Source organism: Silene latifolia, chromosome 4 (genome assembly GCF_048544455.1).
Source record: "Silene latifolia isolate original U9 population chromosome 4, ASM4854445v1, whole genome shotgun sequence".
Taxonomy (NCBI): Eukaryota; Viridiplantae; Streptophyta; class Magnoliopsida; order Caryophyllales; family Caryophyllaceae; genus Silene; species Silene latifolia.
The window spans coordinates 60,251,537-60,272,308 of NC_133529.1; the positions used below are offsets into that span (position 1 = coordinate 60,251,537).

The 20,772-nt window shown below is 36.4% G+C and overlaps 1 protein-coding gene across 1 annotated transcript; it reads right to left on the reverse strand.

Annotated features, from left to right (window-relative positions):
- On the reverse strand, positions 1-978 carry LOC141652255 (E3 ubiquitin ligase PQT3-like). The gene is made up of 5 exons (XM_074459796.1): positions 768-978; positions 620-678; positions 430-498; positions 177-333; positions 1-90 (listed from the first exon to the last, which is right to left on the reverse strand). Exons 1-5 carry the CDS (start codon positions 851-853, stop codon positions 60-62), a joined length of 402 nt encoding a protein of 133 aa, XP_074315897.1. The 5' UTR covers positions 854-978; the 3' UTR covers positions 1-59.
- Between the last annotated feature and the right edge of the window lie 19,794 nt (positions 979-20,772).

The following is a 20,772-nucleotide window of genomic DNA, read 5'->3' on the forward strand; positions in this document are numbered from 1 at the left end:
ACATTATATAGTGGACAATTAAGTTCAGGTGGAAGATTCACAATGGATCGAGTAGAAGATTAGCTTCCAATTTGTTTCTCAAAAGCAGCCCTGTTAACAATCAGATAAGCTATGTCAGCTCAAGAATCTCTTAAAAAATAACATAGGACAATCTTTCTAAAACAAAGCAAACATACTCATTTGGCTTCAAAGCAACAGACGTCCCATTAGCCAATGCATACAAGCCATCTGGTGTCGGTACAAGCATGGACTTTGGTAGGCCAATAGGAGGCTTTACTTTCCGAATGTCGAAGTTTGGGTCACCATTAGTTGGACAGTGTTGAATATAATGACCTGAAATAAATGGATTATGCATGATAGTAAGCATCAATGATAATACAAAATGCAAAAAAGATGCAACGAGAAAAGCATATAGTGCCAAGAACTTACCAGGAATCTTACACCTGTGGCATATATAGCCCTGTGGAGGTGTTTTCTGCTGCAAACCACACCCTTGGCCTAACCAAAAAGATGCAAACGATTCAATTATTAGTCGCAAACGATTCAATTTAAATCCAGAGCTCCAAGCCCTAATTTGACAATTAACAAATGTAATGCAAGTAAAGCAATAGTGACATACCAAAAGTTCGTCCACCACTAACAGTACTCATCCTTTGGACTAATCCATTAGAAGCTTGTCTGCATATATTGCAATAACAATTTAGTACAAAAGAAAACATTACTGGAAATTTGCAGTTACTTCCACATTGATAGAAGAAAAAACTCACCGTTGCCAATCTAAACCAGAACTTTCAGTTAAAGCCTTAATCTTGCTGTCCTCATCAGCTTTACTTAAAGAAGTCGAATCCTTCATTAAAATGCTTGATTCTCTTGCAGTGACTTGAGGAGTGGTCACGTAAATATCATCCCCGAAATCATCATAATAGTCCAATGGTTCAGACTGAAAATGATCGTCCAAATGTGAGTTACATTTGTTGGAGTAAGTGTCCCGACAATAATGCGATCACAATTGTCGATCATATTGATCACATATTTAAATCTCATAACAAGAATACGAAAGGGGTGATAAATTACATATATAGTCAACTGGTCCACACATATCGGTAATGATTGGCTGGCTAGAGTTTGACATTACTGTCGTGCGACGGTGGTGATCAGTTGATCCCTTGAGGTCACACCTAAAGGACGATTCCCTTAATTGAAAAAGGATAATTAATTGTATGTCGATACAGATTAATTAATTCCTTAAAATTGAACAAATTATTATCATAAGAGAGAAAATGACATCTTATTATAATGTGATTAAATAAGATTTTATTTAGTAATTTAAGAAGTTATATTACTAAAATTAATCGGTGTTTGCGAAACATGCGAGATGAGAATGATAAGTTACTTATAATTACAAGATGTTGTGGATTATACTAACTAGTATTTAAATGACCATTTTATGTGAAAGTAATTTTGAATTACTAGTCAATTTGTTAAATGTGATTTATTTAATTTGTAAATGATATTTAATTTGTTAAATATGCATTTTAAATTAAAACATGACATAAGACATGTCACATGTCACATGACATACAATTGTGCAATTGATAAAAATAAAATGGACTCCATTTTACAACATATCAACCGAAATATTGGTGGGCATTTTAGAAGTTTTGTCTTATTCTTTTGTCTTATTCATTTGTTTATGACACTTGATAGTGACATGACTATGGACAAAAAGCTTACATTTTGTCTTGTGAAGACAAAAAGGAAAAATAAAATGGGGGCCTATAGCCCTCTACCCACCGGTTTTTGGCATACAATATTGAGAGATTTTCTCAATTTTTCATTCTTCTTATGTTTTATGATAAACAATAAACTTCTCTCTCTTGTTCTTCATAAAATCAAGTTTTATGAATCAAATTTGTAAAAATCAATCACTAATAATACTAGTAGTAGTATATGAGTATTAGTAATCAATTTTAAGGTAAACCACATTACAAATATCTAGTACATGTTATTTTGTGGGATTTTGGGATAGTCTTGGGTGCAATCAAGAGGAGAATCTCTACTTTGGGATTTTTGGAGGATCATCCTAACATTCATTATAGCTCAAGAACCAACAAGTAGGAGATGTTGTTGGTGCCCAAAATGGCCGAAAATTTAATGGTGAGAAAACGATTTTCTCATCTTTTGTTATTTAGTTTGCATGCATAAGATTTGTAATTATTTTATGACTAAATAATTTCTCACATATATGAATATGTTAAATAATGAGATATAGATTTCTAACAAGCGGTATCATGAGCCTTAGGTTGTTTGCATGCAAATCGGTTTTTTTCCGAGTTATACGATTAACAAACAAAACTTATAAATTTGTGTTTATTATGATATATCACGAAATTTATTATGCATGTTAAAGTTCTGATCCTAAAATGTATTTAGGATATTTTGGTTAATTTATGGATTTTTATTGTTCATTTTATATTATAGTGGCATTAAAATGTGATTTTATGATAAAAATGTCATTTTTGGACTAAAAATAGCTAAACTTCATTTTTTCCAGTGGTTTTTGGATATGTTTTCACATATATTATCTATAGATGACCTGTAAATTTTCATAATTTTATGAGTTTTTATGCTCGAAATATGGTTTTTTCAAGATAAAATCGAATTTAAATGGAAAATAGGTTAATATGAGTTATATTTTGAATCTGGTCATAGAAATTTAGTATGTTGTCACATGCAATTTTACAAGATGTGTGTAAAATAATTGGCTATAATGAAGTCTTTATGCATGATTTATGAATTTTTGATGAAAAATCACATAAATAGTGACTTTAATTAGTAAAAATTGCTAAAACATACTTCATGACTAAGGAAAAACGTCACATGTTGAATTTTATCATATATTCCAGATCTAAAATTGAAAAGTGGATAAAAATAATTTTTCTCATATTGTTATGGTTATAATTGATAAATCCGATAAACGCAACATTGTTTTTCTCGATAAAATTCGAAATTTTTAACCTAAGTTTTTGAACATTATGAGTGTCATGGTATTTTTCCAGAATGTTCATGAGTTTAAAAATTTCAAATTTTGAATTTATTTGAAATTTTTATGATTTATTTGAAGTTTATGGCTTTATATTGTAATTGCAAGTCCTTTTATGAACAATATTAAGAAATATAAGTTAATTATTGTCAATATGTTAGTGGAGACTAATTTTGAGTCCTAAGATGGTTAGGGTAATTAACTAGTACATAAATATGATTTTATGTAATTATTGTGATTTTTAAAAGGTTAAATCACGCAAATCCGTAAAAACCGATTAATATACGATATTGGCTCCTTTAAGGCGATTTAGCATAAAATTGGGCATGTTCATACATATTATAATGCTGCATTTTATTTATGATTGTCATATTTTAATTTTATGTAATTTTTAAATTATGTAATTTTACTTAGTATGGCCTTAGTTTTAATTGGTATTACCCGAAATGTAAGGGAATATCGATTCGGTTGTAATTTATTGTGATCTCGTATCACCGCTTTGTAATTTAATAGATTTATTTTTATTTTAATTACAAATGTATAATAGGAAATTATGTAATTTGTTATGTAATTTATTTAATCCGGAGTTCCTTGAAGACGGTGCCACTTAAGAAGGCGATCCATTAAGACGGTGTTACCTCGAGATCCGTGCCAAGACCGAAGTTCAAGGGACCAAAGGAGTTGGTTTCCAAATTTGTAATAGTTTATTAGATTTACTATTTTAGGAAGGCCATACTAAGATTTTATTTATGCTTTACATTTTATTTATATGTTGCATGCATCGCTAAATCGCCATAACTAAAACATGCATTATCATTTTAATCGAGTTTATCGACCATGTCAATTACAATTATCGTAGTTCACCGCTTTAGTTCACTTAAAACGTGATAGATAATAAATTGACATGACCTCTCGCTAAAAATAAACAATTGAGACTTAGCCTTACCAAAAAGTAGAAACCATGAAAACCTATTTCGTGAGGGAGTGCACTCGGCCACACCGGGGTACAAACCTTGTTACGTAGGGGAAGTGGGTGATAAATGTGTAATACTCCGTATTTATAAGTCTTTGGGTACTCTATCGAGTAGCCTCTTACTCGATCGAGTAGGTTTGGGCACTCGATCGAGTGTGTTCTGGGCAGCCTGTTTTCGTGTTTTGAGGTTCTAGTGCGTATGTTTATGTCTACCCTTTCTTATATAGTTTCAAGATGCCGCCCAAGAGAAACGCGTACTATGCGAGAGCTGAGACCATGAACATAGATGATGTTGTTAAGATGTTGGAGCACCAAGATGCTCTCACTGAGGCTTTAAAGAAAGTGAATAAGGATAAGGAGGTTGATCACTCTAAGATCAGTCTCTATATAGCGAGGTTTAACCCAAAAGAGTACACGGGAACCGGGGAACCAAACCTTCTTGACAACTGGCATCGTGAGATGGAGAATATCCTGGACCTGGTCCATTGTCCTGATGAGATGAGAGTAGAACAAGCTGCGTTCTACCTGAGGGACGCAGCTGGCAAGTGGTGGGATACGGTGAAGGTGAGTGCTAGGGAGATGTATGTGAACCAAGGCTTACCTGCTATACCTTGGGAAGAGTTTCGGAGAGCTATGAGGAAGGAGTTTGTACCGGAACATGTGAGGAGTAAGCTGAGAGAGGAGTTCGATGGGTTTAAGATGACATCTGATATGTCAGTTGCTGAGTATTACAAGCAGTTTAATGAGAAGTCTAGGTATGTTGAGGATATGGGTTTGAGTGAGGAGAACCTGGCGCTGAGGTTTGAAAGAGGATTGACACCCAAGATTATGGATAAGTTACCCGTGGGAGTCCTTACCGATGTTAAGGAAGCTTATGAGAGAGCCGGGAGAGCCGAGAGGTTTGGTTGAGATGGCTCGGGAGAGAGTGAGTGAGAAAAGAAAGGCCGAGAGTAAGGGTGGAGGCGGTCTAGTCACAAGAAAGGCAACCACAACCAAGCTAGAGGGTTTTCTTCCGGGTCGTGGTTTAGTGTGGGGCTTCCTTCGGGCGTGGCCGTGTGAGTAGCAAAGTGGTAGTTGGGGTATGACTTGCTTTGGTGTGGCGGTGTGGGCCACAAGAGACATGAGTGCACGAGTATGCCGGAGCTTTTCGTGGATCGGCTCGGGGAGCTATTCTTAGGGACCCGCTCGAGTTATGCGAGCAATAGACCGTCTGGGTCATGGTCTAACCGGGAAGTCGAGCTATCGGTGGTGGCGGTAACCACAATGGCGGTAATTTTATCGAAACCAGCTACGAACAACAAGAACAATCGGGGTCGGGTGCTAAGCCGACCACATCACCAAGATCGTCCGGGGAGGTGGACAGAATACCAGTGGAAAGCTGTTCATGATGGACAAGAAAGCAGCTGAGGAGGATGCCCATGTTATCACTGGTACTTTTCTTGTTAACGGTATTCATACCTTTGTTTTGTTTGATTCGGGGGCTTCTCAGTCGTTTGTATCTTCGAGTCATGTTAAACGGTTGGGTTTGAGAGTATATAAGTCTGTGAGTGAGAAAGTTTTTATACCTTCGGGAGAGTCTGTATCATGTGGGAGGCTGTTTAGAGATGTATCTATGATAGTTGGGCAAGTTGATCTACCTGTAGACTTGCTAGAGTTTCCTTTTGACGGTTTTGAGATGATAGTCGGGATGGACTGGTTAGGAAAGTATAAAGCTAAGATAGACTGTCATCAAAAGAAAGTGTCTTTGAGAGGGCCTAAGGGTGTTAGTGTGTCTTATCGTGGGTTTCTAGTCAAACCCAAAGTTAAGTTGATTGCAGCTGTCACTTTGAAGTCTTATCTGAGGAAGGGATGTCCTTTGATCTTGTGCCATGTGAGAGATGACCGGATAGAGAGTCCGAGCGATTGATCGAGCACCGGTGGTGGGAGAGTTTGCAGATGTTTTTCCAGAGGAGATTCCGGGGTTGCCACTGAAGAGGGAGATAGATTTCACCGTTGAGTTGAAACCGGGGACGGGGCCAATCTCTAAGACACCGTACCGGATGGGTCCTAAAGAGATGGAGGAGCTCAGGAAACAGTTAGATGATCTGATAGAGAAGGGATACATTAGACCTAGTGTATCGCCGTGGGGAGCACCAGTTCTTTTTGTGAAAAAGAAAGATGGGAGTTTGAGGTTGTGCATAGACTACAGAGAGCTGAACCGAGTGACAGTGAAAAACAAGTATCGTTTGCCAAGGATAGATGACCTGTTTGATCAGTTGAGTGGTGCATCAGTCTTCTCCAAGATTGATTTGAGGTCGGGGTACCATCAGGTGAAGATTAGAGAGACGGACATACCAAAGACAGCTTTCACGTCGAGGTATGGCCATTATGAGTATGTAGTGATGCCGTTTGGGTTATCTAACGCACCGGTTGTGTTTATGGATTTGATGAACAGAATCTTTAGACAGTTTTTGGACAAGTTTGTGGTGGTGTTTATCGATGACATCTTAGTCTACTCTAAGACTAAGGAGGAACATGAGGAGCATCTGAGGATCGTGTTGCAGACTTTGAGGGAGCATGAGTTGTATGCTAAGCTGTCCAAGTGTGAGTTCTGGTTGGAGAAAGTTGCTTTTCCGGGGCATGTGATCTCTAAGGAGGGAGTAGCTGTGGATCCGGCAAAGATTGAGGCAATGGCAAAGTGGGAAGCACCAAAGAATGTTGCTGAGATTAGGAGTTTCTTGGGTTTAGCTGGATACTACAGACGGTTCGTGAAAGATTTCTCCAAGATAGCTAGACCTATGACAGCTTTGATGAGGAAAGTGGACAGATTTCGTTGGGATGAGAGTTGTGAGAAGGCGTTCCAAACATTAAAGGAGCGTTTGACCACAGCTCCTATCTTAGCATTGCCTGAAGGGATTGAGAACTTTGAGGTTTATACAGATGCCTCAAAGAATGGGTTAGGATGTGTGTTGATGCAGAACGGTAAGGTGATTGCCTATGCTTCTAGGCAATTGAAGCCGTACAAGGAGAATTATCCTACACATGATCTAGAGTTGGGTGCAGTGGTGTTTGCTCTCAAGATTTGGAGACATTACCTTTATGGGGTGACCTTTAAGGTATTTTCGGATCACAAGAGTCTCAAGTACATCTTCACTCAAAAGGAGTTGAACATGAGATAGAGGAGGTGGATGGAGCTGATTGGCGATTATGACATTGATATTATCTACCATGAAGGGAAAGCCAATGTTGTTGCAGATGCTTTGAGTAGGAAGAGTGTACATTCCCTGTGTACAGCTCTATGTTTGATGAGGTGGGGAAGTTTGGGATACATATGATGCAGAGAGGGGATGCTGTGGGAGATTTGACAGTTCAGCCTGATCTTTATGATGATATTCGAGGTAAATAGGCTTCAGATCCTAAGATGGTCGAGTGGAGAGCTGGAGTAGAGAAAGGGACAGTGTCCCGATTTTCTATTCATACAGATGGTAGTTTGAGGTTCGATGGTAGGTGGTGTGTCCCTGATGATGAGGAGCTGAAAAAGACAATCATGACAGAGGCACATTGTACACCGTATTCAGTACATCCGGGTGGTGACAAGCTATACAAGGATTTAAAGAACACGTTTTGGTGGCCTGGGATGAAGAAAGAAACAGCAGCGCTTGTGGCCCGTTGTTTGACATGCCAGAGAGTTAAAGGGGAACAACGACGACCACAAGGTAAGATTCAGTCTTTAGAGGTACCTGAGTGGAAGTGGGAATCCATTTCTATGGATTTTATCGTGGGTTTACCAAAGAGTCAACAGGGTAATAACATGATATGGGTGATAGTGGATCGACTGACCAAGTCAGCTCACTTTGTTCCAATAAAAGATACATGGACTAAGGCACAATTGGCTATGGCTTATCGAAAGAATGTGCTAAAGTTACATGGAGTCCCTAAGGACATAGTGTCTGACAGAGATGCGAGGTTTATATCACGGTTTTGGAAAGAGTTGCAGGAATCTTTGGGAACAACTTTGAAGATGAGTACAACTTTTCATCCTGCGACAGACGGTTAGACTGAGAGAACAATCAAAACTCTTGAGGATATGTTACGAGCTTGTGTGATGGACTTTGGTGGTAGCTGGGAACAGAGGTTGGATTTGATAGAGTTTTCTTACAACAACAGCTATCACACTAGTATTGGCATGGCACCGTTTGAGGCTTTATATGGGAGGAGATGCAGGAGTCCGATTTGTTGGGACGACAGTGCTGATGCAGTGGTTCTAGGACCAGAGATGGTACATGAGATGGTTGAAGAGATTAAGATGATCAGGGAACGGATGAGAGCAACTCAAGATAGGCAAAAGAGTTATGCAGATCTACATCGCCGGGATATAGAGTTTCAGGTTGGGGATAAGGTTCTTCTGAAAGTGTCTCCTATGCGTGGGGTTATGAGATTTGGGGAGAAAGGCAAGCTGAGTCAGAAGTTCATCGGGCCCTATGAGATCTTAGAGCGAGTTGGGGAAGTTGCTTATCGTCTGGATTTACCTGCTGCGTTAGAGAGAGTGCATAATGTGTTTCATGTATCACAGCTGCAGAAGTATGTGAGTGACCCGTCACATGTGTTAGAGGCAGAGAACTTAGAGCTAGATGAGTCTTTATCGTATCTTGAGGTACCTAAGCAGATTCTTGACCGGAAGGTTAGGAAGACTAGGAGTGGTGAGACAGTTTTGCTTAAGATCCTTTGGTCTAACCACGAGACTGAGGAAGCTACATGGGAGGCAGAGGATGCCATGAGAGAGCGCTACCCTTTCCTTTTTGATCAGGTATGTTTGGTTACGAGGACGTAACCTTGTTTCTTTTAGGGGGGTAGGAGAGGATCGCAAAGAGTTTTTAAGAGCTTCATACTCTTTTTATGTTGTGTCGGTATGGTCGTTGTCGTTTGAGTCGGGCTGAGTTTGAGTTAGTAACATGTTTTATGTTGAGTTTTGTTTTAGTTGCTGAGTCGGGAGTGCGTAGTGTGAGTCTTTGTTTTGTTGTGGTTTGAACTTCGGGGACGAAGTTCTTTTTAAGGAGGGAAGACTGTAATACTCCGTATTTATAAGTCTTTGGGTACTCTATCGAGCAGGCCTTACTCTGTCGAGTAAGGGTGAGTTGCGTTTTAAAATAGTTTCTGACCTGTTGGGTACTCGATCGAGTAACTATGATACTCGATCGAGTAAGGGGGTACTCGATCGAGTACCTTAGCTACTCGATCGAGTAGCCGGTTTACGGGGAGTTATTTCTCGGGTTTTGTTAATTATGCGATTAAGGTATATAATCTTTTCCGTCATTGTTCTAAACACTTTTCAAAACCTAAATTACTGTCAAGAGAGAAAGCAAAGTACGTTCATCACCTTAATCGCATTGTTAGCAAATCCCGGAGTTTGGAAGGTCGGATTTCACCTTTCTTTATAACGTTGTGATCCTTGCGTCAAGGGTAAGACCTATATACCATTTTTATAATGTTTCTTTAAAGTTGGTTAAACCCTAATTTGGGAATTGGGGGTTTTGTAGTATGTTATGCTTGGTAGTGATTATATGTTTGTATGTTAGGAGGAGGATTCGTAGAGGAAGCTTTTTGATATCAGCTGTGAGATCGTCTGATTGTTGTGCTTTCCAGGTAGGGTTTCCCTACTCAGTATTAGTTACATAATGTGTGGTGATTGTGTTGTAATTAGTGCTTGTTGATTGGTTTCGTGACGGTTGTTGATTGATTGTTGTTGATGGATGTGATTGTTTGTCTCTGGTTCTCGAGATGCGTTCTCGGCTGAGTGGAGTCACTTGCGGGAGTGGCTTCACGCCCTAGTTTCGCCCTCCGTGGAACCCGCCATGGGAGGGAATGTGCACATTAATGGGACAGGGTTATCGCTCGGTATGATGAGCGGGGCTTAGGTGGGAACGGCTGCGGTCCCCCACTGGCAGGGCTGGTCCAGTGGACAGTCGGTGACGGAGATGGAGTGGAGTGTATGATTGTGTATGATTGTATGAGCTGTGTTGCTTTCTGTTCCGTTGGTTATATAATTTATGTAAATAGTACTGACCCCGATTATTGTTTTAAAACCTGCGGTGGTCCATTCGGGGATGGTGAGCAGATATTGAGCATGTATGAGATGAGTACTGGGATAGCTGGGATGTGCCATGATATGATGATAGAAGTCTTCCGCTGTAGCTTAGTAGTTTTCATAACATTTCAGTTGGATCAGTAAACAGTCAGTTTAAGAACATGTATTTGTACTTTTGGCTTTGGCTTCGAGATTGTAACCTTTCACTAAGTATTTCTATTTAAACGTTGTTTCTCTATTGTTTATTTGATTATCATTGCCTCGGGTAACCGAGATGGTAACATCCTTATACCTGGGTGGTCCTGGTAAGGCACTTGGAGTATGGAGGTGTTACAAAATGTCTATCCACCGAATTTATGTTAATGAAGGGTATTTCGGCACACCGTGCCCTAAGTTGATATGAGTTTGGATCATGGACACATTTATTCGAAATTTGGGTTGAACTCAACGAAAGTATTCACGACGATTTCCGGATGTGTTTCGGGCTAAAGATAAATATTAATGTAATTTTATCGACCAAGAGTTCTAAAAGTAGAATCGATTAAAGAGTTAATCCACCGAGTTATATTGATGAGGGGTATTTCGGCACACCGTGCCCCAAGTTAATATGAATTTGGATCTTGGAATCATTTATCATAGTTGGGTAGAGGTCACTATGTAAATGCTTTACTTGTTATTTACAAGTATTAATAAAACGATAAATGTTAAGTTTTCCACTATTTCGTTATTATATTGTTCTATTTCTTTACCACAATTCATATACGATATCATTTCTATTTTTGATTCAAATCTCTATTAAAACATCGTAACTAAAGACAAATATGAATTTTCTTCTAAAACATCGAATTATCCATTGCAAGGATCTCTTGTGAAGAGTATAGATAAAAGTTGTTCGTGATCAAAAGGGTTTTTGATTTTTGACTAACATATCTACTTACAATTAATTGTTTCTCATATGCTTAATTGAGTTAAGTACTTTGAAACGTTACATCATTTTGGTAACTAGATTTGTTGGAAATCAAAATTTACCAAAATACCGCAACCACTTCAATGAAAGTTTTAAGACTAAACAAACAAATGAAGAGTAGTCTTCATGAATTTCAATTTTGCTTCTCTTAGCAAAGACTCATTGAAATAAGTGGGAGCATTCTCTTAACCGTTAAGAAAAGGATGAGGTTTAAAGAAGTAAAATTAGAATGGAATTGATACAAGGTAATGTTAAAAGTAAAGTTATTGAGAATAACAATACTAAACCTATCAATCCCGACCGATAAAGTTTCCATTGTCTTAATTGTTGGACGCTAGAAAGGAAACTACCCCAAATTATTGAAGAATCAACAAGTTAGTTGTGGGACATCTAATGGGACCTTCTTCTTTAAATGATTATTTGATTAACATAAATTTTGCTAGTACTACTTCGTCAATATTAGAAACCAGTGGAGGTTTTCATCATTGTATGCGATACATAGGATGATTAGAATATAACGACTAGCATCAAATAATGTCGAGAGATAGAGTCATTGTGTACTCAATCTAGTTTTTGGGTTTAAAGTTGTACTTAATTGTGACTATTAAGTGCATAAACTCTAAATAAGAATATAAACTTGTTAAGATACAAAAGAGGTTTCACTTTTATGACCCTATACACCATGATTTGATGTATGGCTAGCCCATTATCAAGGTGATTATATTCTAAACCAAACAAGAATGATATATCATGTAGATGATGCAAGACTCAAATTGGTAACCCAAGATTGAACCTTAGATTCTGGAATGATGAACGCAAAGAGTTATCGAGTACTCTTGAAACCATTAGATCTTATGGTATATGCGTATCTTGTATTCAAAGCAAGATGTCTCGTGCCTTTTGGTTAAAAAAGGAAATCGAGGTTGTAAATCATTGATCCAGAATAGTTTGATCATTTTCTTTTAACAACGATTTAAGTTAACACCAATGTGTTCACTTAATAAGGTAAATAGAGAAATCTTTGAAGAAGTTCAAAGAGTTCAAGAAATCACGATTTAGTCGTGATGGGATTATCAAAGTGAAGACTTTGATATAAGCCAAATGAAATGTGATATAGTATCACAAATTAATCTCTCTTAGCACGTATTATGGGATAATGTGTGGTTGGATAAAGAATTGAAACGCTATTCGATATGGTTTGGACTTCAATCAAGTTACTTTGAGTTACTTGATCCTTTTGGGGATTTTATCATTTTGTCTAAATTATTTTTCCACTAAATCTAAAACGAATCATATGAGATATGAAATGGTAGGGTACCATGTTTGTAAGTTTTCAAAAGAAACAACTGCTCATTTTTCCTTACTATAATCACGAGTACAACGGGATTGTGGCTCGTAAAGCTGTCTTTTAAAATACAAGTTTATTTCTAGAAGACAGAGTGGGAGAAATTATTCAAGAGCCACAAAGAATGTTATGTCGTTAGAAACTGGTCTTTCTTGGCTACATGAGACGTTTTGGTGTAAAACGTTGTTTCTTCAAAACCGAAAGGGTTAAAGTCATCACTTGTTGAAGATGATGAATTAGTGTTACTTTTAGAAAGTAAAGAGCTTGCAACTTACGAAGAAATCGTTTGATTCAAGTTGATTACTTCTAGAAGGTAATGAACATATGACTTACATGAGAATGTTTAAGTCACAACTCAATACAAGGCTTAAAGCCATGAAAATCCGAAATAAAAGACTTGATTAGTGACAAAGGGTTTTGCACTAATAAAGAGAGATTTCAAAGCTTGATTGGTAGCAAAGGGTTTTGCACTAGTTGAGAAGCTTAAGTCTAAGGATTGTATTTCATTATGATGAGATATATAGCAAGTGAATCCAAAAACCCACTTCTTCAATTAGAAGGAATGTATTCAATACATGTCTTGAGTTTTGTAGATTTTTGATAATGTGAAACTTAAGAGAGGGTCTTAAGTAGGACATCAATGAGTTGGAATCAATGTTTTGATCATGTTATAAAACTTTTCTTGATAAGTCGAGAAGCTGTGTTTATACATGGAGTTTAGTGGGAGTTACGGTAATTTTAAGTAGTCTTATATGTGGATGACATATTGATCATTGCGAATGATTTTAGACTTTTGGAGAAATATAGTACATCTTTAGTATCCGGATTTATGGAGATAAATCTACATGATATTAATGTCAAATAAGGAGTCTTATGTTGATAAGATTCATGACTAGTTCAATCGAATTGAACATATTTGATTGATTCCATTTGCTTCCGCTGCCGAATCAATTAAATAGGAAATGATGTATAACACTTCATATACTTTGAGTATGATGAATTGTTTCAAATCGAATTTAAGTAATAGTTACCAAGTAAGCCATAAAGATTACCCTTAAGTGCATGCAGAAGCATTAAGGATGTAATGCAAAGTGTTTTTTGATGCAATTTTGTGTAAGGGTGTTACACAAATGACAATTGACAATTGAGATTGCGCATGGTTTCCGACAAAACCATAATCAAAACACATTAGGATGGTTAAGATACCATTGTGGCTATGTTATTTAAGAAATAGATTTGCTAGAATCGTTCTAGGCAATAAAGAACAATGAGAAATATTTACAACGGAAATTGAGTATACTTGCAATCTTGTGATGTGCAAGAAGGATGAGTCCCGCAAACTGTGAAAACAGTGGGAGCTATTCTAAGGCTAGAGGGCCTATGTCTTGATTGGATCTCGACACGTACTCAGAAAGTTTTGTAATGCAAATGTATACATTACAAAGGAAAACGAGTATGTAGTAAGGTTAAGTTAGGTACAAGAAGTTGATAAAACCTACTAACCAAAGCCTTCTCATAGGCTTAACATGATGATTGATGAGTCATGTCATTTCAATTAAATTGAGATGAACAACTACATTCAAGATCAAACTGGATTATAGAATATGAAGTAGTAATCAGGCATTGACTATTCATATGTGATAATCGCATTTGTCGTTCGAGTTTTACTTTAAAACTCTTTTATTATACTTTGTTACATCCAAACCAGTTGTATGACGATATTGAACCCCGTTAAAGTGAACCCGGATTAACATAGTATTCGCCCATAGTCACTTGTATGAGGTGACGTCTCGAAGTGACTAGAGTGTGATGCGATTGATGGCAAGTTCAGTGCCATACAGTCATGTGAGATGACTAGTCGATCACATAGGCAGACTGTTAGGAACACTTTGTCGGGCAGTGACCGCTTATAGAATTATGGCAAATTTATATAGCCTGGTCGTGGCGAGAGCTACTATAGTATTCTAATGAGTCGATTCTTTTGACTAAAGACTGTTCGCCTAAGATGGCACAATTTTAGATTAGCTTTGATTTATGTTACTACGACCTTCGTAAATGGGGTCAAATGGGCATATTTTGGGTTATGATGGCTGTGGCTAGTCGAAGGGAATAGTGCGATAGGAATTGTCCACCCCTTTGTCAGGGTTAAAACAATATCTCAGGGCCACTCGAGGAGTAATGAACTGGAAATGCGTGGCCACGCTCGGAAGGTTTCTATGGTAGAAAATTCCGGTCAATCAGTTATTCTCCAGATCGAGGAAACCACTCTCGATATGATCACTTGCAAGTACGACCCGAAAGACACCTTGCATTGAGTGGGAGATAGTAATAGGACAAGAGAATTGGTGACGCACACTTGTCGAGGACAAGTGGGAGATTGTTGGAGTAAGTGTCCCCGACAATAATGCGATCACAATTGTCGATCATATTGATCACATATTTAAATCTCATAACAAGAATACGAAAGGGGTGATAAATTACATATATAGTCAACTGGTCCACACATATCGGTAATGATTGGCTGGCTAGAGTTTGACATTACTGTCGTGCGACGGTGGTGATCAGTTGATCCCTTGAGGTCACACCTAAAGGACGATTCCCTTAATTGAAAAAGGTTAATTAATTGTATGTCGTCTGATTAATTAATTCCTTAAAATTGAACAAATTATTATCATAAGAGAGAAAATGACATCTTATTATAATGTGATTAAATAAGATTTTATTTAGTAATTTAAGAAGTTATATTACTAAAATTAATCGGTGTTTGCGAAACACGCGAGATGAGAATGATAAGTTAGTTATAATTACAAGATGTTGTGGATTATACTAACTAGTATTTAAATGACCATTTTATGTGAAAGTAATTTTGAATTACTAGTCAATTTGTTAAATGTGATTTATTTAATTTGTAAATGATATTTAATTTGTTAAATATGCATTTTAAATTAAAACATGTCATAAGACATGTCACATGTCACATGACATACAATTGTGCATTTGATAAAAATAAAATGGACTCCATTTTACAACATATCAACCGAAATATTGGTGGGCATTTTAGAAGTTTTGTCTTATTCTTTTGTCTATGACACTTGATAGTGACATGACTATGGACAAAGGCTTACACATTTTGTCTTGCGAAGACAAAAAGGAAAAAGAAAATGGGGGCCTATAGCCCTCTACCCACCGGTTTTTGGCATACAATATTGAGAGATTTTCTCAATTTTTCATTCTTCTTATGTTTTATGATAAACAATAAACTTCTCTCTCTTGTTCTTCATAAAATCAAGTTTTATGAATCAAATTTGTAAAAATCAATCACTAATAATACTAGTAGTAGTATATGAGTATTAGTAATCAATTTTAAGGTAAACCACATTACAAATATCTAGTACATGTTATTTTGTGGGATTTTGGGATAGTCTTGGGTGCAATCAAGAGGAGAATCTCTACTTTGGGATTTTTGGAGGATCATCCTAACATTCATTATAGCTCAAGAACCAACAAGTAGGAGATCTTGTTGGTGCCCAAAATGGCCGAAAATTTAATGGTGAGAAAACGATTTTCTCATCTTTTGTTATTTAGTTTGCACGCATAAGATTTGTAATTATTTTATGACTAAATAATTTCTCACATATATGAATATGTTAAATAATGAGATATAGATTTCTAACAACATTGTACACAAAAAACAGTGTAATTAGGAAGAAAAACAGTTAAGAACAGGAAATATACATTATTTGACATTGAGGAATCAGCAGTCACAGAGTTGCTTTCTGCGAGATGATCATCAACCTTGGGCCTACAAACAAAGGTAGAAATCTCATGAGCCATTACCCCCACTAGAAAACAGATGATATTTCAGAAACCGTAGTCCACAAAACTAAAACCCTAAAAGAAGCACTAAGTTTACAGTTTTCTCAACATAGCTGCATGCATTTAAAACCAATACAATATTCAAAAGTATGAAGTTCGAGCAATACTTGGCTAGTGGAATAACAATCGGCATGGGAAGCGGTCCTGGTCCTGGAACTCGACGTACTGACACAGAAGTGTTTTTTGGAATCAGCATCAATTCCTCAACATACTCTGAAATCCCAGAAGAGAAACATTGTTGAAAAGTTTCAGAAAGACAATAAACAATACAACCAAAACAGAATTGAACACGTTTCCCAGGTCAAAAGTCAGCCTGAGTTTGTCGATACTAGCAAATGCTAATTTTGTTTATGTATTACAAAGAAATCCGAAAACCCCCAAGCTCACTCAACCGAGCAAGTCCCTACAAATACACGCCGATTTGTACGAGACAAAGCTAAATAGCTAATTCGCAATGCTTCTGTATTCAATGCTTTGTCTCACACACACGACACGACGTCTCATACAAGTACAAATTTTCACAAACCACTGATAACCACGCTACAACTAGTGGCAACCACTCCATTTGCAATACCAAATCGCTACAACTAGTGACAACTACTTAAATTACGCATAATTACAGTATAACTAACATGTAAATTATTCAACATTAAATTAAAACTTTACAAATACGGCGATGCATTGATCAATTAAACTAAGTAGACGATTATAAAAAGCGAATTCAAGTTGAAACTAATTGGAAAAGCGAATTCAAGTTGAAACTAATTGGAAAGGCATGACAAACCTTCATTTGTTTGAGCGTTGGTAACAATGAGATCAGTTCCTCTTCTCATCATATGCTTTGACTCAAATATTCGTTGTTTTAGATTCAATACCGTTATGAAATGATCAGCGATTGTAATCAAATCGTACTTTTTCGCACTTTTAAACTTGTAATACACAGCCATGACTCCTCTTCAACTTTTTTTTTCTTTCTTTTATTATTTTTTTCAATGAGATGAATAGAACAAAATACCGAGATCACAAAATATCAATCCAAATCCTAAATTACCGACGAAGCAGTAACAGTTTCTGGAATGAAATTACAAAGCCTCTCAAACAAAAATTAACAACAAATTAGTACAAAAGAAAACAATACAAAATCAATATCAATCTTCGTCTCGAATTTATTCTCCTCCGATTGTAAACGTCTTTGACGCAAATTGCTTCAAAAACCGCAGCAAATAATGAGACGAATGAAGACGTAAATTGGTGAAATTCCAGAGAAACTAGTCGATTGACGGAGAAATCAAAGGCGAAAACAGCGACGAATCTTCAGAAACGGCAAAAACCAATCAACGAAATCCACGAGTGCTGATGGTTATGATGAATTCCAGCGAACAAGGAAGATTGAATAGTGAAATCACGGTTGAATGTCGTGAAATTAGGGGAAATTTGCGGAATTAGGGTTAGATGATGAAGAATTGAGGGCGAGAGAAAGAGGGATTAGGGTTAGGGTTTGAAGGTTGAGGAGAGAGAAAATACGCGGGGAGAAATCAGAAAAGTGAGAAGGAAGTTTTGATTTGCCGGGAAAATTAATAGGAATTGAGAGGCGTTATATGATCGTATTTATAGGAGGAAGGAAGGTTATGGAAAGGCGGTTTATATCGAAAGACGGTTAAATGTCCCGCTTTTTGAGCTCCACGTGAATGAATTTAGGAAATTTCCAATTTTGAGATTAATTCATTATTTTATTTTTTATCACAAATTGTTTAGGGTATTGATTTTCGTAGTATACATTTTACCCATTAGAGTACATATTTGACTATTTTACCCCTTTCATTTCCTACCATCACGTACTGCAAAGAATTATTTCGGGAAAAATAATCACGTCATCACATAGTACAAACCACCCCTACCACCCTTACAAGCCCATCCCTCCTCCGCTGAATACCACCACAACCTCCCCTAACCACCGCGCCGCCCACAATTACCACCATTTAACCACCACCAGCCTACCACAGTCCCCAAATAAAACCCCTTAAATATGCCTCCTTCAGCTTCCACCGCCATCTCGAGCGTCGGCGACGCCACCACCAGACTCGCCCCTTTCATACCCCGCCATCAACAGCCGCGCCACCCCTCATCGACTACCAAAAGCCCACTAGCCCACCTTACACAGTAAGAAAACCCCAAATCTGAGAGAAATTTTAACCCTAAACAAACAAGCCAAGTAACATCGACATAAGGGAAGTAAACAATAATTGCATTTATTGATAATTGATGAATAATCGAATACTATTTTTTTCCAAATCGAATTATAATACACAATTGGAAAAATGATGGAATAAAGAGGTATATGGATTTAGTTTGATAGGAATTGTGTCTGTTGTTTTTTAGCAAAGGGTATGTAATGGAAAGTTTTGGGAAAAATGTACTGAGTTGAGTAAAAATCGTACTCCGAAAATAAATTACAATTATTTAATAAGGCGGTCTCTTAGCATGAGACCATCCCATTAACTAAAAAGCCCAAAAAAATCAAAATATATACTACTCCAGTCCTCTATATTCACCTACTAAGTCTTTCGTTTACATTTGTTATACCCAAAGTCAGTTACTCAAGCTAAATCCTTCCTACTACTGATTCGTTGCCCAAATAACGTTCATCCTTGATTTTATCCCCAACATTTGTCTCTACTCTCTTCCATGGTGTTCCTACTCCATACTCCATGCAGCCGCTATCATAATTAGTCATTTCAATTTTTGAGTAAGAGTGTGTTCTTAATTTAAAACATCCAGTTTTAAAACTAAAATATTTTTTAACTAGAATTTCTAGTTTCTAATAAAAAAACAAAGTTTTTCATGTTTTCAAACTAAAATTAGTAGTCATCAACCTAAAGATGCTACTTCACAAAATAAAATAGTAGAACTCCAAGTTTATATAAGTTACAATAAATACTTGATTTTCATCACAAGGTATGAAATTTTCAAATTAAAACAGTAAGTTTTGAAATTAGAACAAGGTATGTGTTGGAACATATTATTCAAAGCTTTTACATTAAAATTGAATATTTAAGTGATACATTTTAGTTACCAAAAATTAGATTCCTAAGTTTCCATCTTATTAATATATGGTACCTTTAAAATTGAAGTCGATATTTGCTGATCGGCGCCGCTGTCGTTGCTGTCGTTCTTCTTCTATTTCGGTTAACGACTTGGTGCTACGAAGATGTGTGGGTCGATGGTAGTAGAGGTTATGGGGCGGCAGAGATAGCGGAGGTGATGGGGCGGAGATCGTGGGCTTTGTAGGAATGGAGATTGGAGAAGACAACTCCGTTTGTTGATGATGAGAGCAAGGAGTGTTATATTGTTATTAGAGTACTAGTATAAATCCCGCGCATGCATGCGCGGTATTTCTAGATCATTTAGTGTATAATGTATTATTTATAGATTTAAAAATTGACACATTATCATTTTTTCATATTTTAATAAGGATAAAAAATTGAAACGGAAAACTAATCAAAAGGATTGAATAAAGTCACAAAATGTGTCTTTTAATGAAATTTTTTATCACAAAACAAATGATTTCAATTTATAAATTTTCTCAAATAGTTTTAAATAATTTTTTAATTACGAAATTAATAATATTAGCTCATAATTTTTATACGAATTAAGTACGTGGTAAGTTTTTTATACGAAACTAATTATATCAATTTATAGGTTTTTCATATACGAATTTGTAGATTTATACAAGTTTTGTTTTATTTTAATTAAAAGATTATAATTTAATTTTAAAAAAGATTATAATGATTAATAGGTTATATATTAATTAAAAGATAATAATTTAATAAAAAATAAAGGGGCTGTTTGGTAAATACTAGATTGATGAATTTTCAGCATATTTAGGCCTTTTAGCACGTTTGACTCACTAATCTACTAATTTACGTGTTTGATAAATGTCATATTGAAACAGTAGATTGAGATTCAATCTATTGTTTTCCAATATGCTGCTCCACCCATCACATTCATATTAGTAAATTGGGAAAATTGAATCTGTCAACCATTTACATATAAATACAACAATCTATTAACCTAAATCCGCTAATTACCAAACACTTTTATAAAACTTGCTAATTGAAACATACTGGTCAAATCTGTCAATCCAATCTGTCATTTATAATCTGTCTGACCAATCTGCTTCTGCTATTATTAATCTGGTGAATACCAAACATGGCCAAAGTATGGTTTCTATATTTAAGCAGATTCCTTTTGGAGGGAAAATGATTGAGAATTTTATTCTCTTTGTAGTAAGGGAGATTTATTGGGCTAATTCTTCTATTGGACCCGTCCTATACTATAGGACGGTCCTATAGGAGAGTTGTTGTTTTTTTATATTATATCTAGTGGATGAAAATTTTAATCATTGATAATACTTGTAGATAAAGTAACATATATTTTAGGTTTTTTCGGTAACTACTCCTACCTATAAACATTTTTTTTTGTAATTGCATGCTCCCTACTTACA